At 36.0% G+C, this 20,322-nt stretch overlaps 2 protein-coding genes across 4 annotated transcripts; one reads left to right on the forward strand and one right to left on the reverse strand.

Moving 5' to 3' along the window:
* The first annotated feature begins 2,971 nt into the window (after positions 1-2,971).
* LOC123876238 (small integral membrane protein 20) lies at positions 2,972-5,059 on the forward strand. Its single transcript, XM_045922429.1, has 3 exons — positions 2,972-3,231; positions 4,288-4,344; positions 4,987-5,059. Exons 1-3 carry the CDS (start codon positions 3,117-3,119, stop codon positions 5,037-5,039), a joined length of 225 nt encoding a protein of 74 aa, XP_045778385.1. The 5' UTR covers positions 2,972-3,116; the 3' UTR covers positions 5,040-5,059.
* A 4,726-nt stretch (positions 5,060-9,785) lies between these two features.
* Positions 9,786-18,936, reverse strand: LOC123876234 (WD repeat domain phosphoinositide-interacting protein 4-like). 3 transcript variants are annotated; one of them, XR_006798288.1, is made up of 9 exons: positions 18,867-18,922; positions 18,719-18,777; positions 17,565-17,639; positions 16,803-16,980; positions 12,112-12,286; positions 11,459-11,670; positions 10,504-10,644; positions 10,129-10,214; positions 9,786-9,820 (listed from the first exon to the last, which is right to left on the reverse strand). XR_006798288.1 is itself a non-coding variant. In XM_045922420.1 (9 exons), coding segments are annotated over exons 1-9 (978 nt in total). In that variant the 5' UTR covers positions 18,869-18,919; the 3' UTR covers positions 9,786-9,790. The 3 variants fall into 3 exon arrangements, 2 of the variants coding, with proteins under 2 accessions (XP_045778376.1, XP_045778377.1); XM_045922420.1 differs by having other exon boundaries at positions 10,504-10,664; positions 18,867-18,919; XM_045922421.1 differs by having other exon boundaries at positions 10,504-10,664; positions 18,719-18,936.
* Positions 18,937-20,322: the final 1,386 nt, after the last annotated feature.

Raw genomic sequence — 20,322 nt, forward strand, 5'->3', positions numbered from 1 at the left:
CTTGGTATAGTTATCTTACTTTGAAAATTAACACATATTTAAATTTTTTTTTATGATGTAACCACAAATACGCGGTTTTCACATTTATTCCTGTACCTGTGCTATAAGACCTTCCTACCTGCCTTCAAGATTCTAGGTCAACGGGAAGTACCCCAAAGGTTTCCTTGACAGAAACGACGGACGGACGGACAGACAGACAGACAGACAACAAAGTGATCCTATAAGGGTTCCGTTTTTCCTTTTGAGGTACGGAACCCTAAAAATTGGCGACCTCCCTGGCGCAGTGGTAAGACCTGTGGTCTTACAAGTTGGAGGTCTCGGGTTCGATTCCGAGCAAGAGCAATTTGGGCATAATTTCTAAACTGTCCCTGGTCGTCTGGTCTGGTAGAAGGCTAAGCATGGCTATTGTAACACCCTACCGGCAAAACCGCGCCGTCAAACCATTTAGCGTTCCAGTATGCCATGTAGAAACCGATCCATTCTATTGTTGTTCTATTGTTTCAATGTATTTTCTATTCTAAGTAAATATAAGTAGATACATAATTTGTATAAACATTAAATTATCGCTAATCACGTCAGTCATCAATAACGATTCTGCAATCTGCAGCAGTATCTAAACAATCGACAATGAATCACCAAGTGCGTAAGTATTTAATGGAAACATCAACACTTATTACAATCAAAATGATACCAATAATAATAATTATGAATCATTTGACCGTTGAACTTAGGCACAACTTGATTGCTAACATCCTGACGATCTACCTCGTGCAGTTGTGACTTGCATACTTGTGTGGACTCCGGGTTCGATTCCCGGCTTTGGCACATTTTTACCAACCAATCTCCTATGTGCCTCCTTCAAGCTACTCCACACTGGCGAAGTGCATTGTGCTGGGCTGGCACTACAAAAAGCCACCAAACAAGAAAATAAGGTTTTATAATAATTTCACATTGACTCAGGTGATTCGCTAACTCAGTGTTTAACACTGAATGATAATAAAATTAATAGCCAAAGCTCATTTCACATTGGTTGCTAATACAATGCTGTTTCATTGGGTGATAATAAAATATTATTTAACTATAATAATATTATAAATTCCGTGAAAAACCTTCGATGGAGTAAAAATAAATGTCAAATGAGCTCGGTGGCTACCATTAGTGTGTGTGTAGACACTGAGGTAGCGAATCACTCCGCTGCGCCCATAGACATACAATTTTCGCTTGGCTGCGCCGGTATATGGTCTGATTCTGGCTTTGATGCAGCTATTTACAAGTTACAAGCTGATAGAATTGATACAGCAAGCGCCCCGGGCGCGCGGGTGGAATGCTATGAAGACAAATCTTATAGAACTCGATGGAACGAAATAAAACAAGAAATACAATAGAAACCTTTGGGGGTATGGTTTTGATAAACCTACTCTTACCAAGCGTGTGCCCCTCTAGGCTCTAGCATCAAATTATGCTACTCCTCGGTTGCGGAGTTCGTAGGTTCGATTCCCGTTTGGATCACAGGATACAATCGCTCCTCCTAAATAGGTTAGAAAGGTCTGAAATATTGACAATGATTTCTAAGGATCCAATCATCGTGTAGGTATTTTATCTACAAAAAGTAATATGTAAAAGGATGTAGGACAAACATATTGTGCGTGTCAGACTCGTACAGGAAGGGTCCCGTACAATCGTACAAGAAATATTTACCTAACACTTTGTTTTCGTTGCGGCAATTTTGAAATTCTAAGTATTTGTTGTTATATTATAGCGGCAATAGATATACCTACACATTCTGTGAAAATTTCAAGTCTCAAGCCTATTATGGTTCACGAGATACAGACAGATGGACGGACGGACAGCGGAGTCGTTTATAATAGGGTCCCGTTGGCAATCTTCGAGTACGGAACCCTAAAAAGCTAAAGCTTTCACCTTCCTTATCACCCATAATTAGGTAAGTAGATAGTTATTTTTTTACTAGTAGGTACAATAATAATTTAGTTTAAACCCTTATCTTGTGCTGCATTTGTTTCTAAAAATGTTCTATTTTTAGGGAACTTAAAAATAAAGGTAGGTTTATGAATAATGTTTTAAACGTAAGTAGGTAGGTACTTATCAACTGTTTACTTCTTTGATGTTAAAGTTATAGATTTTAACTGCGTAAAAAATGAATGAAATGGAAAACACATACTTATTTAAAATTAGCCTTTAATTATTATTCTCTTTAATTGTGCACCACAGCAGCAAAATATAAAACTAAGAAAATAATAAAAAAGGAAGTAGAATGCAAAAGTTACCAGTCACTCAGCAATTTAACATAACTCAAAATTTAAAAACCCCCGACAAAAAACTCTACAAGAAAACTAGAAAAGAGCTGATAACTTTCAAATGGCTGAACCGATTTTCTTCGATTATTATAGCTAAGAACACTCTCGATCAAGCCACCTTTCAAACAAAAAAAAAACTAAATTAAAATCGGTTCATTCGTTTAGGAGCTACGATGCCACAGACAGATACACAGATACACACGTCAAACTTATAACACCCCTCTTTTTGGGTCGGGGGTTAAAAACGAGGCTTCGACATCACTGATGGTAGGCGTCAAATGTTAGTATATTTGACACAGGTAGCCCACTGTAGCCCTATTTTTATTTGATTTTACTTCACCATTAAAGCCTTCTTCGATTCAGGACCAAGGCGAGAGTTCCCTCACTGTAGTTCACTCTGTTTTAGGACTCACGACTGGTTGTTAATAAAAAGCTGAACACGCAGATTAGAATTCAGAAGTTATATCTAAACTGCGTGTTCAGCTCCATTGTTTATCGAGTTTAAAATCGTAGGGTTTAACTTAATTAGTTACTTTTAAACTTTTCAAAATGTGGCGGAAAAATATTCTTCTAGTCATAGACAATTATTATTCGTGCTGTGTAAGTTGGTAACTGTGTCGCTCGCTTAAGTTGTCACCTTTATCTTATGTCAGTGTCACATGTGACATTGACATTCTTCTTTTCTCCTTGCACAATGTTTTGATTCTTGATTTGTAATGCAAAGAAAAGTAAAAATTACACTTATAGCTATTTGCTAACATTAATGTTACAAAAGAAAGACTAAAATCACACAAAAGTATTATGGCGCTTTCTAAGAACGCCCGTTATGTGGTATTTCTTGGCAGTTTTGTGGGACTACTAGGCCTCACTTTATATCCTGTTGCTATCAGTCCTATGATGGATTCTTCGGAATACAGTAAGATATAAGAATAAGCCCAATAATAAGTGTATGAAAGATTTATAGTTATATTGGAGGAAGCCTGTTAATCAGTGACTTAAAGTTGGTTTAATTCCAGAAGTAAACAAAGTTCTAACCTTTTATAATTTGTAGGACTGAATTATGTGCTAAGCATAATTTTATTGGTATTATCAATATACAATAGAATCACTAGTCTCTCTTCTGCTGTACTTATACATCATCGTCAAATGACGAATCTTAAACTTAAAATAAAGAATGTTACTGAATGTAATAATAAATAGGTAGTTTGTCTAAAACAAGTAGGCCACTCAACACAACAACAAACAACAACAAGTTAAAACAAGTTGCTATAAAGCAGTTTGTGCAGGTCATAGACTAAAAATAAATAACTACACAAGCCTCCTAAGATCTGTTTTTTAACCCCCGACCCAAAAAGAGGGGTGTTATAAGTTTGACGTGTGTATCTGTGTATCTATCTGTGTGTCTGTGTATCTGTCTGTGGCATCGTAGCGCCTAAACGAATGAACCGATTTTAATTTACTTTTTTTTGTTTGAAAGGTGGCTTGATCAAGTGTTCTTAGCTATAATCCAAAAAAATTGGTGCAGCCGTTTAAGAGTTATCAGCTCTTTTCTAGTTTTCTTGTAGAAAAGAAGGTTACATAACCGTTAGGTTCATAATATTATGTCAATTGACAAAATATGTCAAGATGGACGTTGCCTTGATACATAATTATTTATTTGAAAATGATGTTTTGGAAAACTCAGATACTTTGGATCGTAGGCGCGGAATAGTCCAAGAAAATCGGTTCAGCCGTTTGAAAGTTATCTTTTCTAGTTACTGTAACCTTCACTTGTCGGGGGTGTTATACATTTTTAATCTCTTGTTGTTTAATGCACTGTCATACATCTCCTGTTCAGATTCAACTACATGTTTTGCATCTACTATACTAAGTCAGTATGTCTTTTATCATTTTTTTGCTACCCTGATCAGTATTTGTATCTTAACTTTTGTTCTAATTTAAAAATTTGGTAATGTTTATTTATCATTTTTAGAGAAAATGCAAAAAATCAATAGGAGAAATATTAGGCAAGAGGATATTCAACCAGGAAGTAAGTTTACCGACATCCTTTTAATCTATACATATAATAAAATTGTAGAAAAGTGGTGTCTGTACAATGGAAATATATAAAAAAAAGTAGCAGGGGTTGTTATTATATCGATGCAGAACCCGAAATTGCAATTAAATTTTTTTTTGTCTGTTTGTCTGTGTGTTTGTGCACGCTAATATCAGAAACGGCTTATTCGATTTAGATACGGTTTTCACTAATATATTGTACTAAGCTTCACTTAACATTTAGTGTTTGTTTCATGTCAATCGGTTGATAAATAAAAAAGTTATGTCAATTTAAAGAATCACGGCGAACATTTTTAACGTACAGAGTACGTACTACACGCCTCGCGCCTAAGCGTCCGTGGCTATATAAAGCGCGCTGAGAGCTATTCCACGCGAACGAAGTCGCGGGCATAGCTAGTAAATAAATAAATAATAAACAACCTTGATGAGGGTTTGCATGATGACTATGGAGAGGCAGAGGTAAGTGAGCAGAGAAAGAAATAAAAAGAGGACTATAATAGTTAGCCTGGTAGGTGTAGAGCATCATGTTTCATGTACAAGATTGTCTTCAACCACTTATCATGAATTATTTTTTATTCCTGTATTAAAGTTTATAAACTTTATCTTTCTTTTCTAGATATGAAAGTGTGGTCAGATCCCTTTGATCGTAAGAAGCCTGAAGAAAAATAGAATATTAAATACATGAATTTTGTTAGATAATTAGATTATAGAATAAGGTCTTGGACTGTAGTAATAAAATGATGTTTTAATAATTAATTCTAGACCATAAACTACCCCTATACATAACATCACATAATTTTATTACTAGTCCAAAACCCTATGATGTGTAAATATAAATGTTTGATTAAGTGATAAATTAAACCATTATTATTGTTAAAAATTAATGTTTTATTTGTACGCTTTATTTTATACTAGACGATGCCAGTGACTTCGTCCGCGTGGATTTAGGTTTTAAAGATCCCGTAGGAAGTAGGAACTGTTTGATTTTCCCGGATAAAAAGTTGCCTATGTCAATTACAGGGACGTAAGCGATCTCTGTACTAAATTTCATACAAATCGGTTAAGCGGATTTAGGAATCCCGTGGGAACTCTTTGATTTTGCGGGATAAAAAGTAGCTTATGTCCGACCCTAGGATATAAGAGGACCCTGTACCAAATTTCATCAGAATCGGTTAAACTGTTGGGCCGTGAAAAGGTAGCAGACAGACAGACACACTTTCGTATTTATAATATTAGAATGGATATGGATGTATAATATTTTAGGATAAATAAATTAAAAACCATAGAGTAGATTTAAAAATATTTTTATTGTGAAAGTTGACAGCTACATCTCCACAAACTAACGCCTATACATATTCCGTGGAGTAACGGTCATTGTCACAATTTTCACTTTAAAAAAAAACTTAAATTTCATATTTACAGAATGTGCTTTGTAGCCTTTTCTAAACCTTACAACTGTAAACATTGAGTAGCAGACAGACAGACAGACACACTAGTTGCACAGAAAATGTCAAAAGAGATCTGATAAAAACACGAATGATTTGTAAACTCATAAAATCAACCATCAACGGTTGATTTTATTTCATTTGGGACAAGAAAAGGATCTCACAAACTAATAAATAAAAATAAAGATAAAAACAGGTATTTTATAAATGTCATACCCCACTAAATTTTAATTACTTACCATAAAACTTTTAAGAGCAAAGGAAAGGTTACTTTTTAAATATGCGATTCATTTTTTTTTTCTTTAACAACTGAGTTTTGTTTTGAAAATATAAATAAACATATGGACACTAAACTTTCGTTCCGAATAATGAAATAACAGGTGAACGCGCGTCACATCATGTAGGGTGTGCTATATCCACGGAGAGAAGTTAATGTAGGGCTCTCTCTCTCTCTTACGTAATTCTATATAAATGATAAAGGCAAAAAGTCAGTGGGCGTTCACCATTTTGAGTGACCAACCAATCACAAAAGAGCCTGTTTTCATACTATAGCATCCATACGGAAAGGCCCGTTTGTGATTGGTTGGTGCCTAAGAATCTTGTAGGCACTGCACCCTATGCTGCGTCATCACTTGACAAGTCTATAATACTATTCTAATAGTAGTCTATAGTATACACAAGTGTAAATTAAAAATTTAACACCCCCGACAAGTGAAGATTACAGTAACTAGAAAAGAACTGATAACTTTCAAACGGCTGAACCGATTTTCTTGAATTATAGCTAAGATCACTCTCGATCAAGGTGGCTTGATCAAACAAAAAAAAACTAAATTAAAATCGGTTCATTAGTTTAGGAGCTACGATGCCACAGACAGATACACAGAAACACTCGTCAAACTTATAACCCCCCTCTTTTTGGGTCGGGGGTTAAAAAATCTTTTCTTTTAAGTTACATTTTCTGTACAAATAATGTCACTATTCTCATAATCGAAAAAAGCTGACACATATTGATTTATCACTAACATTCTAGCTTTCAACGTACAAAAACTATGTCACTAATGCATATTTACATTGATATAGACAGTTAAAAATTGCTTACATGGGATTAATATATTAAACAAGACAATATTATTCCATCTTGTATGATTTCTATATTTTTTCAGTTCAAAAATTTAACTAAAATAATAATATTAAAACATAAAATAAGTATAGTTTTGTAATATATTCGTAATTAAAAACAATTATTTAAGTAAGTAGATAGGTATAACTAATATGTTCGTTTATTTACGAATATATCTTCTATATTGTTTTATATGTCGCAGGTGGATATTACAATCAGCTGTTTTACAAAACAAGCTGTTGTGTTACAAAACAGCTCTTTTGCGTTATGTAAAACAGCTGAAATCGACGATTAGCTGGATACAGTAATATAATATACATAGTTGGTACTTTAGCATGCAGAAGTATATCCAACTGAACGTCACATGTTTTGTAAGGCAAAACTTTAAACTATAAAAATAAAAGGTTCAAACAAAACAGCTGGTTTTGTAAAACAGCTGATCCAGCTGCGACACATAATATAACATCCTTATTTAAAAGGCTATTGGTCAATTCGCCACAGACTAGAGAGAAATATAGACGGAACATTGGATGACAATAATAGAAACACTAGGTAAGTCGGTTAGGTATTCTACTACAAAAATACCGCGATCCACTATAGGCAGCCAATAAAAGCGCGATCTGATCTAGGATCGTGATCCAGATTGGCAATTAATCTGCTTCCTATTGAATTGCGATTATTGATTTTAATGTGATTTTGTTGTATATTAAATCACGAAATAAATCGCGTCATTTTTATTCCATCTTCTATCTTCTTTAGTCTATGTTCACATTCATTTCTTTGGTAAGCATATTTACCAAAATATTTAACTTTCAATGCCTTGTTAGATACCAGAAAAACTGAGCAAATGCAAAAGGTACATTTTGACATTGAGCTAAAAAAATATTTTGCACCTTGAATAAAAATAAGATTACAAAATGATTTTATATATAAATAACAACATTTATTATAGCTAGATCATAAGTTGCGGATTCATAAAAATCATTTGAATGTTTATTACTAAATAATATATTAATATTATTTTTATTTATTCATATAAAACTTTTATTGCAAAGACGAGACAACACAAATATTCATTATAGTTATAATTTATTGTATTTTATATACATTGCGCGTTAGAAATTTTAATTTAGGTAAAACAAAAGTATTACTAGTAAGTATAATATGATTTTTCTATTCACAGAATGTTTTCTAAGAAAAAAAGTCTGTGATTCTGATAGTGCTTATAGACTTTAACAAATATAGAAGGTATAAGCAAAATAAATTTAGATGTGAAATATAGCTAAAAACGTCTAATGTTTGAAAAAAATAGATGCATTATTGCATTTTATGCTATTGAATTATTATCGAAAACCTATGAGTTTGCGATAATAATTCAATAGCATAAAATGTGTATATCCGATATTTCAATCCATTCATACTAAACAAGATATCTAACTTCATTTGCATATGGAAACAAAGTTATCAATCCAAAATTACTTTAAAAAAATGCAATTTAGTGCCATTTGTCTTTTATTTATTATATTTAATGTAAAAAAAAACATTTACTTATGTGAGGTTATTTTGTATACCGCCTACAATCATGCACTTGTATATGTGTAAAGCCCAAAGTACACGCTCCGGTTTCCGAACCGTTGGGCGTGACTGACGAAATCCGATTCGTGTAGTTAGAGCTTAATTAAGATGCGTGTCTGTACAATGTACATTATTTTCCCTTAGCTGACTTAAATGGTAAATAAGTCGTTTCTGAAACGCGTCAGGGACATACAGGAAGTTATTATCACAAACTACTACTACTGAACTGAAAAATCAAACTTTCGAACGTACAAAACGCCGGGTAACGCGTATCGGGTATTGCTTATGCGTTTTACCTAGAAATTAGTCTTTTAATTCAGCTAAAGAAAAGAAGATAATTCATTATACAGAGGTTTATTGTAAGCATCGGTTATGAGTTATAACAATACACAATATTGTGCACAAAAAGGTAAAATATTTCATACGAATGCGATTTCGTTGCTCGTAAAATATTGACGCTTAAGTTGCCTTCAAACTACGGAAATATAATATAATATATAAACATCGCTCACCCTACTTTGAAATGTCACTGTTCACATTTAGATGTAATATAATATTACATTTTAAAGTAGGGTGAGCGATATTTGTATATTGTATTATATTTCCGTAGTTTGAAGGCAACTTTATACAGTTGTACACAAAACATAACTAACGATCGAAGATCGAATCCTAGTTGTGACTTGTGTATGATCGAATTAGCACCAAGTAAAAATAAAAAAAAAAATTATAAATAGCCAAATTCATAGAGTTGCTTTTATAAGCTTAATTTAGACAATAGCCTTTCATATGATTTGGATACAAAGTCCAACATTATAGTTAATTCACTTTTTATTTTAAGACCTTATTATTTAAGGATAATATAAGTACTTTATATACAACAAAGAATGAAACTGTAGATTCATTATATTTTACATTGCAGTCTTTTGAAGTCGATATATTAATTTATAGTTCAACGATTAAATTATGAACTTAATCAGTCATTTTAGTCGGCATTAATCCGGTCCATATATTAGAATTTTAAACCCGCAACTCACAGCACAATTTTTAAAAGACAAAATTTTTCAAAATCATACTTATATCACGATTCGCATAAAATACTTATATTAACCTTAAAAAAAAATCAAAAACAACGTTTTCGTCGAATAATATACCAAAAATACACCATACTCTTGGATGACCTTATAGTATAAATAACAGTATTATCACTTTTAATTCAGTTCTTAACCAGTTTACAAATTTTATAATGATCTCTCTTTTTCTATCTTATAATTTATAAACAATTAATGCAAAAATTCGTCATCGTCGCCTACCTGCGGGCAGAAAAAACATATTAATTCATAAATTAAAAAATTCGCATCGAATAGAAAGTTTTATTTTAAAGTCGGTTAAAAATGATTATCTGTATAATAAACTAGATTAGCCAGAGCAGTGAAATAATGTTCAGTATCCAATTTTCCAAAACTACCTCTTTATTGTAAATAGTAAAAACAATATACCTAGTCTAAAAGATGGGAATTTGATGGGAGATTGGGGTAAGGGATTTTTAAACGGGTTTTTTAATGTATAGATTCAAGTGACAGAAGTAAATTGAACACTAACAGAAAAAAACTTGACTAACCTGTAAGAAGTATTCAAAATCGCTACGATGGCAGTTTCCCTCGGCAGAAAACGTGAATTTGTGAAAAGTTCCATCTTCACATATGACTGAAAATTAAATATGAATAAACTTTTAATTTGCCCTCAAACATGCAGGCAATATTATATAAATCTTACATGTAAAAATAAATGTTTTTGCCTTTGCCAATAGATGCGTGGATTAATCTTTTAAACTATTTTGCATAAAAATAAATAAAAATCTGTTTTAGAATGTACAGGTAAAGCCCTTTCATATGATCTTTCTTATAAGGATTCCGTTTATTGTTTTGAGGTACGGGACCCTAAAAATAACAAAAACTATTTTTGACATAGGCAACATCTCTATTGTGTAACTCACCGACAGCGCTGGCCTCGTCGCTGAAGGCGCAGAGCGCGCGCAGCGGCGGCGCGGCGGGCGCGGCGCACACGTGCGCGTACGAGCCGCGCGCGAGCCACACGTGCAGCGTGCCCTTGTCCGACACGCAGCACACCAGCGAGCCTGACCAGTTGAAGTTTATACTGGAATACGGTACACCACTGTCGCTAATGTGCTCATATTCTATGTAGTCCTGTGGCGGTCGCCACATTCGCAAGCAGAAGTCGCTGAGTAAGTTCTAACTCATACGAAGAAATCAATCAACAATCACTCGAGAGACGAACCCAAGCTTGATTATTCACGACGCACGCACTAGATGGCAACACGGCCAACTTAATCGAAAGTCAAAGTAGAACACGCAAATTTGAATCGCACTAACGGAGCGTTTAGGAATATGCACTATATTATACAGAGGTTTCAAGACCAGCTGGCGTCCCGAGCACAACACCGCTCGGTGGGAAATTTTCCTATTGCTACGGTTGAACACACAGACACCGTTGTCTACAGTCGTCGGGTTATGAAAGTAAGATAATAGAGGGTTCACCTGATTTGCGTACTATAATTTACCTGCACAATTGGCTTAAATCCTTTGCGACTAACTGCGGTGGCCGAATTCGGTCATTGTTGTCAGGTCGGCACTTACTCGTAAACCGCAGGAGTGGGCGTAGCATAGAGCAGAGTTTTTAGTGTGGCGTCTACACACGTTCCAGTTAAAAAACCGGAACGTGTGTAGACGCCGCGCTCAAAACTCAATAAGAGTACCTACCCAAAAATATGTGTGTATTACCCATGGCATTGTGAAAATGTGGGAATATATACTATAGTTTTTGCAATTCGCACCCGTGACTATGATAAAATAATCACCTACGTTATGAGCTAGTCAGTTGAGACTGGCTACTGTGGTCGAAATTCGGTCATCATTTGTTATAGAACTTACCAATAAACATCCGCATAGTCGGATCCTCGCCTCAGTTCGTGCAGCATGTGTTTGGTAGATGTGTCCCATAAGCGTATGATGGTGCCTCGCTCTGAGGCGGTGGCTAGTTTAGCACCGTTCGCGGAGAGGCTGATACAGACCAAGTCGGTCTGGTGACAGCCCACTACCGCTGGGGAGCTGGACGCCGCGCCTTTCACTGCCCGGGATACGTCCTGACAAAAATTATACGACTGAATATTCCAAACAAATACTTCTGTTCTACAAATGCTTCTGACAAATACTTCTGTTTAAGCGATTCGGATAAATGAAGACTAAACTATAAACTTGAGCATATGCTTTTCATTTTACTGTTGTAGTTCATAGGAGAAACTAGTTTGAATCCGAAAATTGAGCTGTTAAGGCATGTTTTGGTACGCTCAGCATTTGTTGTAGGTACCGAAGTATATATTGTTTATCCTTAAAAATCACTAATGTACTGATGTACAATTCAGGTTTTCAGACCGATCTTCAAACGTAGAAGTAATGGGCATTACTAAAGGCAAGGTTTTTTTTTTTGCTTTTCTGTCTGACCTTTACCCGTGCAGATCTAGATACCCAGGCTAGACAAAATTTCAAGAAATGTTTAGAAATATACTGTGGAAAAATGTATATACCAGTAGCTGTAATGAGCCCTTTCGGTGCGCAGGCGCAGCTAGCAGTTGCAGCGCGTTGGGGTCGGTCGCGATCGCGCACAGCGGCCGCGCGCTGGCCGGCGTGCGCAGGAGCGCGACGCGCGCTAGCGACGGTAGGGACAGCACTTGGATCGACGATGTTAACACTACTGCTACTCTGGAACAAGTCACAGTAGGGACTGTGGCGATAATACTATAAGACATATCATCATCATCATCAACAATCCATCGCCAGCTGACTTGTGAGCACTAGTTTCCTCTCAAGCTGAGATCTATAGAGCGAACTTTGATTTTGCTCAGACTTAAGACACTGTTTACAAGATACGTGATGTATGAAATAGTATAAAAGCCGATGGAACGCCGCCAAAGCTTAACCGGAGCGTGTGAATAAGACATAATAAGATTATTTTAGAAAATATTTTATTGGGTGTGTGTGTGTGGGTGGGTGGATGTGTATGTGTGTGGAGCCCGATTATGCCTTTTTAGAATGGAGATAGATTTACTTTGGATCAATCACACATAGGCTACTTTTTATCCCAGAAAATCAAAGAGTTCCCACGGGATTTTGAAAACCCTAAATCAATATACAATCAATTATAATAGCCTTACACGCGGAATACTATTATACCTATTTACAGTAAATATCACACAATAATGAATAGCGTGTAAATTGAAAAATATGCATGAAGGCTGACGTAGTTATTCTGGGTAGGTAGTTAAATCTAGGTAGGTATTGGAGTTGAACTTTCTACAAGTGTAAATTAAAAATTTATAACACCCCCGACAAGTGAAGGTAACAGTAACTAGAAAAGAGCTGATAACTTTCAAACGGCTGAATCGATTTTCTTGGATTATAGCTAAGATCACTCTCGATCGAGCCACCTTTCAAACAAAAAAACTAAATTAAAATCGGTTCATTAGTTTAGGAGCTATACGATGCCACAGACAGAGACACAGATACACACGTCGAACTTATAACACCCCTCTTTTTGGGTTGTTAAAAATCCTACTAATATTATAAATGTGAAAGTGTGGATGTTTGGATGTTAGTTACTCAATCACGCAAAAACGACTGAACGGATTTGGATGAAAGGCATAGAGATAGATTATAACCTGGATTAAGACATATGCTACTTTTTACCCCGGAAAATTAATGAGTTCCCACGAGATTTAAAAAACCTATATCCACGCGGACAAGGTCGCGGGCATTAGCTAGTCTTTCATATATGTAACTAGAGGATGCCCGCGACTTTGTCCGCGTGGATTTAGGTTTTTAAAGATCCCGTGGGAACTGTTTGATTTTCCGGGGTAAAAAGTTGCCTATGTCAATTAAAAAGACGCAAGCTGCCTCGGTACCAAATATACAAATCGGTTAAGCAGATGGGTTGTTGGGAATCCCGTGGGAACTTTTAGATTTTCCGGGATAAAAAGTAGCCTATGTCCGTCCTCGGGGTATAAGCTAACCCTGTACTAAATTTCGTCAGAATCGGTTAAACTGTTGGGTCGTGAAAAGGTAGCAGACAGACAGACAGACAGACACACTTTCGCATTTATAATATTAGTATGGATGGATTATCTTTGTGCAATTAACGTCAGCACCAAAACAATGCAACGCAATTCGCAATACACAACAGTAGGAATTGTGTGTACAATGTAGATAAGTAACTTTTAATTTAATTGCATGAATAACTAGGAAGATACAGTAGGTACCTACCTACGAAACAAATTACATGTCGCATCTATACATATAACTTGCATAAACACTATAGTTCGACACAATAATATATGTATGTATACATATATTTATTTCTACTCAACACAATATACCAACGAAGTGGAGTGAAGGCAAAGCGCAGTGTTTCTTTTTAACTGACTTCAAAAAGGAGGAGGTTCTCTATTCGACTGTAGATGTGTTTTTTTTTGTATGTTTGTTACGCGATTATGAACCGATTTTGATTAAAAAAAATTGTTTAGTAGGTCATACTCCTGAGCTGGTTCCATTTTATTTTGGTGAAGATCTGATGAATATCATCGGAGATAGAGAACAGAACTCCTCAATGGATAAGGGTAAATTGTTCGCGATCGGTGTAATAGCTTAGTAAACAGTAGGTTTTTAAACTTTGCCATACGATGGCAAATGGTCGTGGCAGAACAATGAGAATGCCATTTGGGATCCCCAACCTCACTTCATGAAGCCCTCGGCAACCTAGGCGGTCTACTCGGCTTCTGGAGCGAGCTTGGATGGCTGGAGTGAAGACTTCGGCGGGGAGGGGCAACGCACGCACAACAGACGGAAACGTTTAAGTGCGGAAACCAGCCCAGAGAGAGAGAAGAGAAGAAGATACGATTGACGATACACGGAGGAGATTCAAGTGCGCCCGCGCCGCCGCTATGCCTAAGTTAATAAAGCTTAGTTTAAGTTTCTGACAATAAGACGCTACTCTCCGCTCCATTCCACTATACAAGTGTGCGTTGTGCCCAAGAAATAACGTTTTGGTACTACTGCTTAGGTACTGTTGCACATAGAGGTCATTGGTAAACTAATTAATTTATCTTGTTTTATTAATAAATGACCAATTAAATGACAATGGTAGCTCCCTTATTCGTATAATAGACACATATAAATACACGTTGCTCTTCAACTTGATAAGATAGCGACAACCTTAACCGACTAACCCAGTAGTTTTAATTCAAATTCCGTATCGCACCACAATACTTTAAATTATGTAGGAAGTAATACGGCAGCACGCAATATTTGATTTAACAGTTAACTAGCTATGAAGCCGCGATTTCGTCGGCGTTGATTTATTAACCCCCGACCCAAAAAGAGGGGTGTTATAAGTTTGACGATTGTATCTGTGTATCTGTCTGTGGCATCGTAGCTCCTAAACTAATGAAACGATTTTAATTTACTTTTTTTTTGTTTGAAAGGTGGCTTGATCGAGAGTGTTCTTAGCTATAATCCAAGAAAATCGGTTCAGCCGTTTGAAATTTATCAGCTCTTTTCTAGTTACTGTAACCTTCACTTGTCGGGGGTGTGATACATTTTTAATTTACACTTGTATTTTTTAAATTCGGTGCGAACTCTTTGATTTTCCGGTATAAAAAGTAGCGTCAGTATCATGACTTTAACTATAGTCACTCTAAAAAAATCACGTCGATCCGTCGCTCAGTTGCGACGTGATCGAAGGACTAGCCAACAAATCAATAAACTGACAAACACATTTGAAACACGTGAGAAATCTTTTATTTTCCGGGATAAAAGTAGCCTATGTCCGTCCCTGGGATGTAAGCTAACTCTGTACCAAATTCCATCAAAGTCGGTTAAGCGGATTAGCCTTGCAAAGCTAGCCGTGCAGTAGACAGACAGACAGACACTTTCGCATTTTATTAATATTATATGTTTTTCACATGGTATGTCTTTGTAAAGGCAATTTATTAACATAATAATATCATGGATTCACTTGCTGCACAGTGGAATCACCTGTGAAAACATTCTTTCAGTGAATATTTGTACTAGCAACTTGGCAACAGGGTGATTTGGTATTCTTTATCATTTTCAGCAAAATATTTCGTAACGAATAAGCAGTAGGTACCTATCCAAAACTTTATTTTAAAAAAATATGTATTATTACGAGGCTTTTCAAAATGGTCAAATGGCAACGGGCGTGACCTGAGAAATATACTTATGGCAGCGCGCCCCGTCACGCTACTTATAAATAAATGAAATAAAATCATTTTGTCGCAGGTTGGGGACCCATATAAACATGGTTACTTATATTTAATCAAAACATAGTTTTTTTTTAAAGAATATTAGCCATGTTAAATGACTAATATTCCCCTTTTCCTCTCCAACTAAGCGTCAGGCTTGTGCTAGGAGTAGGTACGACAATAGTGCAACAGGCGGGGTTTGAACCGTCGACCTTTCGGTTTTCAGTCCACTCCTTTACCGGTTGAGCTATTGAGGCTCATTGGGGAGATTAATTAAAATAAAAATAATTTCATACTTATACTCTATTTACTATTGTATACTTACCACTTACATGCCGAAGTAGTCAGGAGGAAAAAAAGAAAAGGAGGGGGAAAAAGTAGATGAAGGAGCAAAAGTGTTGTACTGTGCTTTAGGCTGCAAGGCGGGCACACAGCCAACAAGGAGACAGCAGGGGTTTAGCAGGTAAGAGTCCAGCACTACCCAATGGGTGTCCATGAGGATTTCCCCTGCTGTATAAAAAAAACCGGCCAAGTGCGAGTCAGACTCGCGCACTGACGGTTCCATACATGGGTATGTTTTCCAACATTTTGCATGATAAATCAAAAACTATTATAAATAAAAATAAATAAAAATCTGTTTTAGAATGTACAAGTAAATCCCTTTCATATGATACCCCACTTGGTATAGTTATCTTATTTTGAAAATTGAAACATATTTTTTTTTAATGATGTGACCACAAATTCGCAGTTTTGAGATTTATTCCTGTATCTGTGCTATAAAACCTACCTACCTGCCAAATTTCATGATTCTAGGACAACGGGAAGTACCCTATAGGTTTCTTGACAGACACGACGAACAGAACAGACAGACAGACAACAAAGTGATCCTATAAGGGTTCCGTTTTTCCTTTTGAGGTACGGAACCCTAAAAAAGGGTGTTGTTTGCAAAGGTTGGTGCTTACTTGTCTTTCCTGGCCCGCAGCGCGCGTATGGGCGACTTGAACAGCACTTCAGCTCGGAAGGCGCGGTGCTGATCGTCCAGGAGCATGAGGCTGCAGGGCCGCCGCGCGCGCACTAGCAGCAGCCAATTGGAGCGGAACACCATCTCACATAGTGTCACTTCCCCGAGCTCTTCTTTGCCTACAACAAAGCAAATTAACACTTTTTTTGCCTCCAACAAAGTAGCTTTACTCTTCATGGTTTAGAAAAGGGCAAGACTTTACAAGGTCTTTGGTTTCTATGAACAGGCAGTTTATAAACACTCTTCTCTGTCTATAAAACCAAGAATTTTTCACATTCTTGCTGGCCTATAAAATAGCAGATTTTAAACACTCTTTTTTGTCTATAAATGGGCAGACTTTTAACTCTTTTCTGTTTATAAAAAGTCTTAATAATGTGTATCTTACATGTCTACAAAAAAAAATCCTAAGAATAGACTTTTAGCATTGTCTTAGCCTACAAAAAAGGCAGACTCTTTTTTGGTAAAAGTTGTCCTTTGACTAAAAAAAATTGACTTGAACATTAATAATGTTTTACTTATATAATATATCTTATTATTTTTGTATGCATATCTGTTTCTACTTTTACTTTCTGAGCCTGCTTTTATAATAGGTCAATGACTGTCCATTGTGCATAATATTGTTATTATGTATACAAATCAAGATATGACAATGATATGACAATTGTACACAGTCAAGAATGCATACTACTTAGATGAAACTTACTGTAATGCGCCTTCTCAACCAGCGGGTCAACATTATAGACGCGCAGGCCTGATGTTAAGCAGCAAGTGAAGCAGCCTGACAACAAATAAAACAAATCCAGTCAAAAAGATTCCAGTATGATTGTCTAGACTCTAGATGATCCAGACTTAGTCCAGATCCAGATTTAATTTTTTTTAAATCCTGTCAGAACTCATTTATTTCGTAGACAAAAAGTATGTCCCTAGGATGCAAGCCATGTACCTTTAATCAAAAATGGTTAAACAGATGGGTTTTGAAAAGTTAGCACACACACCTACAGACACATTTTTGCATTTATTTACTTAGTATGGATTTACATGTTGGAATTCTCCATTTCCACTAAAGCATACTTTTTCCAAAAGTTTGTCACTCCAAACTCTATTACTTTCAGTATAACATCATGTTGAATAATAAAAATTTCATAACTATTTAATGATACTTAACTATGAAAAGTAACTGGTTATGGTAAGGTAACATTGCAAGGCACATTTTTCTTTATTTGTATCATAAAGTTCAAGTGTAAATAAACTTAACACGTTTGAACTTGCTTTGATGACTCACTACTACTGTTAGCTCAACAGTTCGGAGATAAGAAAAAAAGCAAAATGAATCTCTGCTTATGCTTTATATTATATTAATTTAGGCGATTTTTCTTTGTGGATTCAGATTTTATAAAAAGCCTGATTTTATAGGATCTAACTCTACCAAGATTGGTTCAGTGGTTGAGATACGAATAGGTAATAGACAGACACACATTCGCATTTATAATATGGATTAGTATGGATAAAGGTATGGATTGTTCTTTGTTGCAACAGTACCAAACTCATGCAGTACTCAGTAGGCATATGTTTATTTATTCTGAGGAAAGTATACGCCAAACAATAGCGTATGCGTAAATTATGAACTGCGTGGGCGCTTTACTAAAAATATAAACAACACGTGGAGTTCTAACGTGGGCAATGCGAACTGAGTGTTGAAGATAAACGAATCGCAATAGCAACTTGTCTCCACTCACGTACACAATGAACCTACGTTTCACAAATCGCACATCACGCCTCACGCACGCTTAGATCACCAACATCATGAATAACCAAGCAGAGAGAACAAAGAACTGTAAATGTCGAACTAGGAAGTACCTTGGTCCTGGTTAAAGCCCAGGCTTGTAATCCCGCTGCTTCTCCGGCGCGCCATGTTCCTTCACCAACAAATTTATCATAAACATTGAGCAGTCTTTTTATCAATTATCTCAGTGGTCATTTTTACACTGTAAATTTAAATACGCACATTTGTTATTTACGTTACATATTCCCAGTGTGTGATACACAGCTGATTTGATGACATTTGAATTGATGACTCTGACTAGTCCTGTGTCAGTCACGACCGATTCGGTCATTTGACTGAGGTCGCGCAAAAGTACTGATGAACGAATCAGTCGTTTTTGACCGATCCGGTTCAACCAGTCGCCACGAACCGAGAACCACCGAGAACGAAGAATGAAACTAAAAAATATTGAAAGAAATGATTGGTCTACAGATCATAGTAAAATAGTAATAGTAAGTAATCTATACTAATCTATATTACTAATAAATAATCTATATTACTAATAAATAAAATTGGAGTGTCTGTCTGTAATTTCGAAATAACTACCGTATATTAAGGTCATATGGTTATTTGAACGATACTATAACTGAATCACACGTTTTTAAAATTTTTGTCTGTCTGTCTGTCTGTCTTTCTGTCTGTCTGTCTGTTTGAAAAGGCTAATCTTGGGAACGGCTGAACCGATTTTGACGGGATTTTCACAGACAAGTAGAGAATTGACCAGGGAGTAACATAGGCTACTTTTTAACCGACTTTCAAAAAGGGAGTTGTGTTTTTCTACCTATGTACACCGAAATCTCCGAGATTTCTGAACCGATTTGCGTCATTTCTTTTTTAATCGATAGAGGAACTTTGCGACATTGTTTCATAAAAAATTTGGAGTCCAACTCCTCAATCCTGATGCTGCAGGGGATCTGACCAATCCACGCGGGCGAAGCTGCGGGCATCAGCTAGTAATATATAGATATCCAGGACTAGGTAGGTATATTTTCCCAATATTTACCCTTGTTGTTATGTTCATTGTAAAATCGTAGGTATCTACCTACTTCATTTAGGCAACACGTGTAGGTATATGAGATGCATAAGGTTTTAGTATCTATAAATCTTAACATAATGATTAAACACGTTTAAAAATAAAAGCTCAATTAAAAAGATAGGTATTTACATCATAACAGTGCATACAATCGGGAAAAATATTACAATAATGCAGCGATTTTGAACCCGCGTCGTCGGACGACCTATAACGAAACGTGAAACTATACGAAACGAGCGTGCGCAATCGAGACGTCTTGGAGTCTCATCGTCCGATTCACGACTGAGACTGACGACTGAGACTGAGTACCGAATACCGATACATTCGTGAGGAACGAAGAGACTGATTGGACCGAAGTACCGAAGTACTGAAAAAATGACTGATGACTGATGAACGACCGAAAAGATCTCAGTCGTTGCTGTAATCAGTACTTGAACGACCGAATCGCAGAAAATGAACGATTGACACAGGACTAACTCTGACTGATGACAGAAAAACATCTGTGTAGCCACATGTAATAAATTTTAATGTTGCCAAAGTTAAATAAGTTACATTATACAGTGGTGGATGTGGGTAACTTTACAAACACGTCTATCATGTTAGTCG

Source organism: Maniola jurtina, chromosome 21 (assembly GCF_905333055.1).
Source record: "Maniola jurtina chromosome 21, ilManJurt1.1, whole genome shotgun sequence".
NCBI lineage: Eukaryota > Metazoa > Arthropoda > Insecta > Lepidoptera > Nymphalidae > Maniola > Maniola jurtina.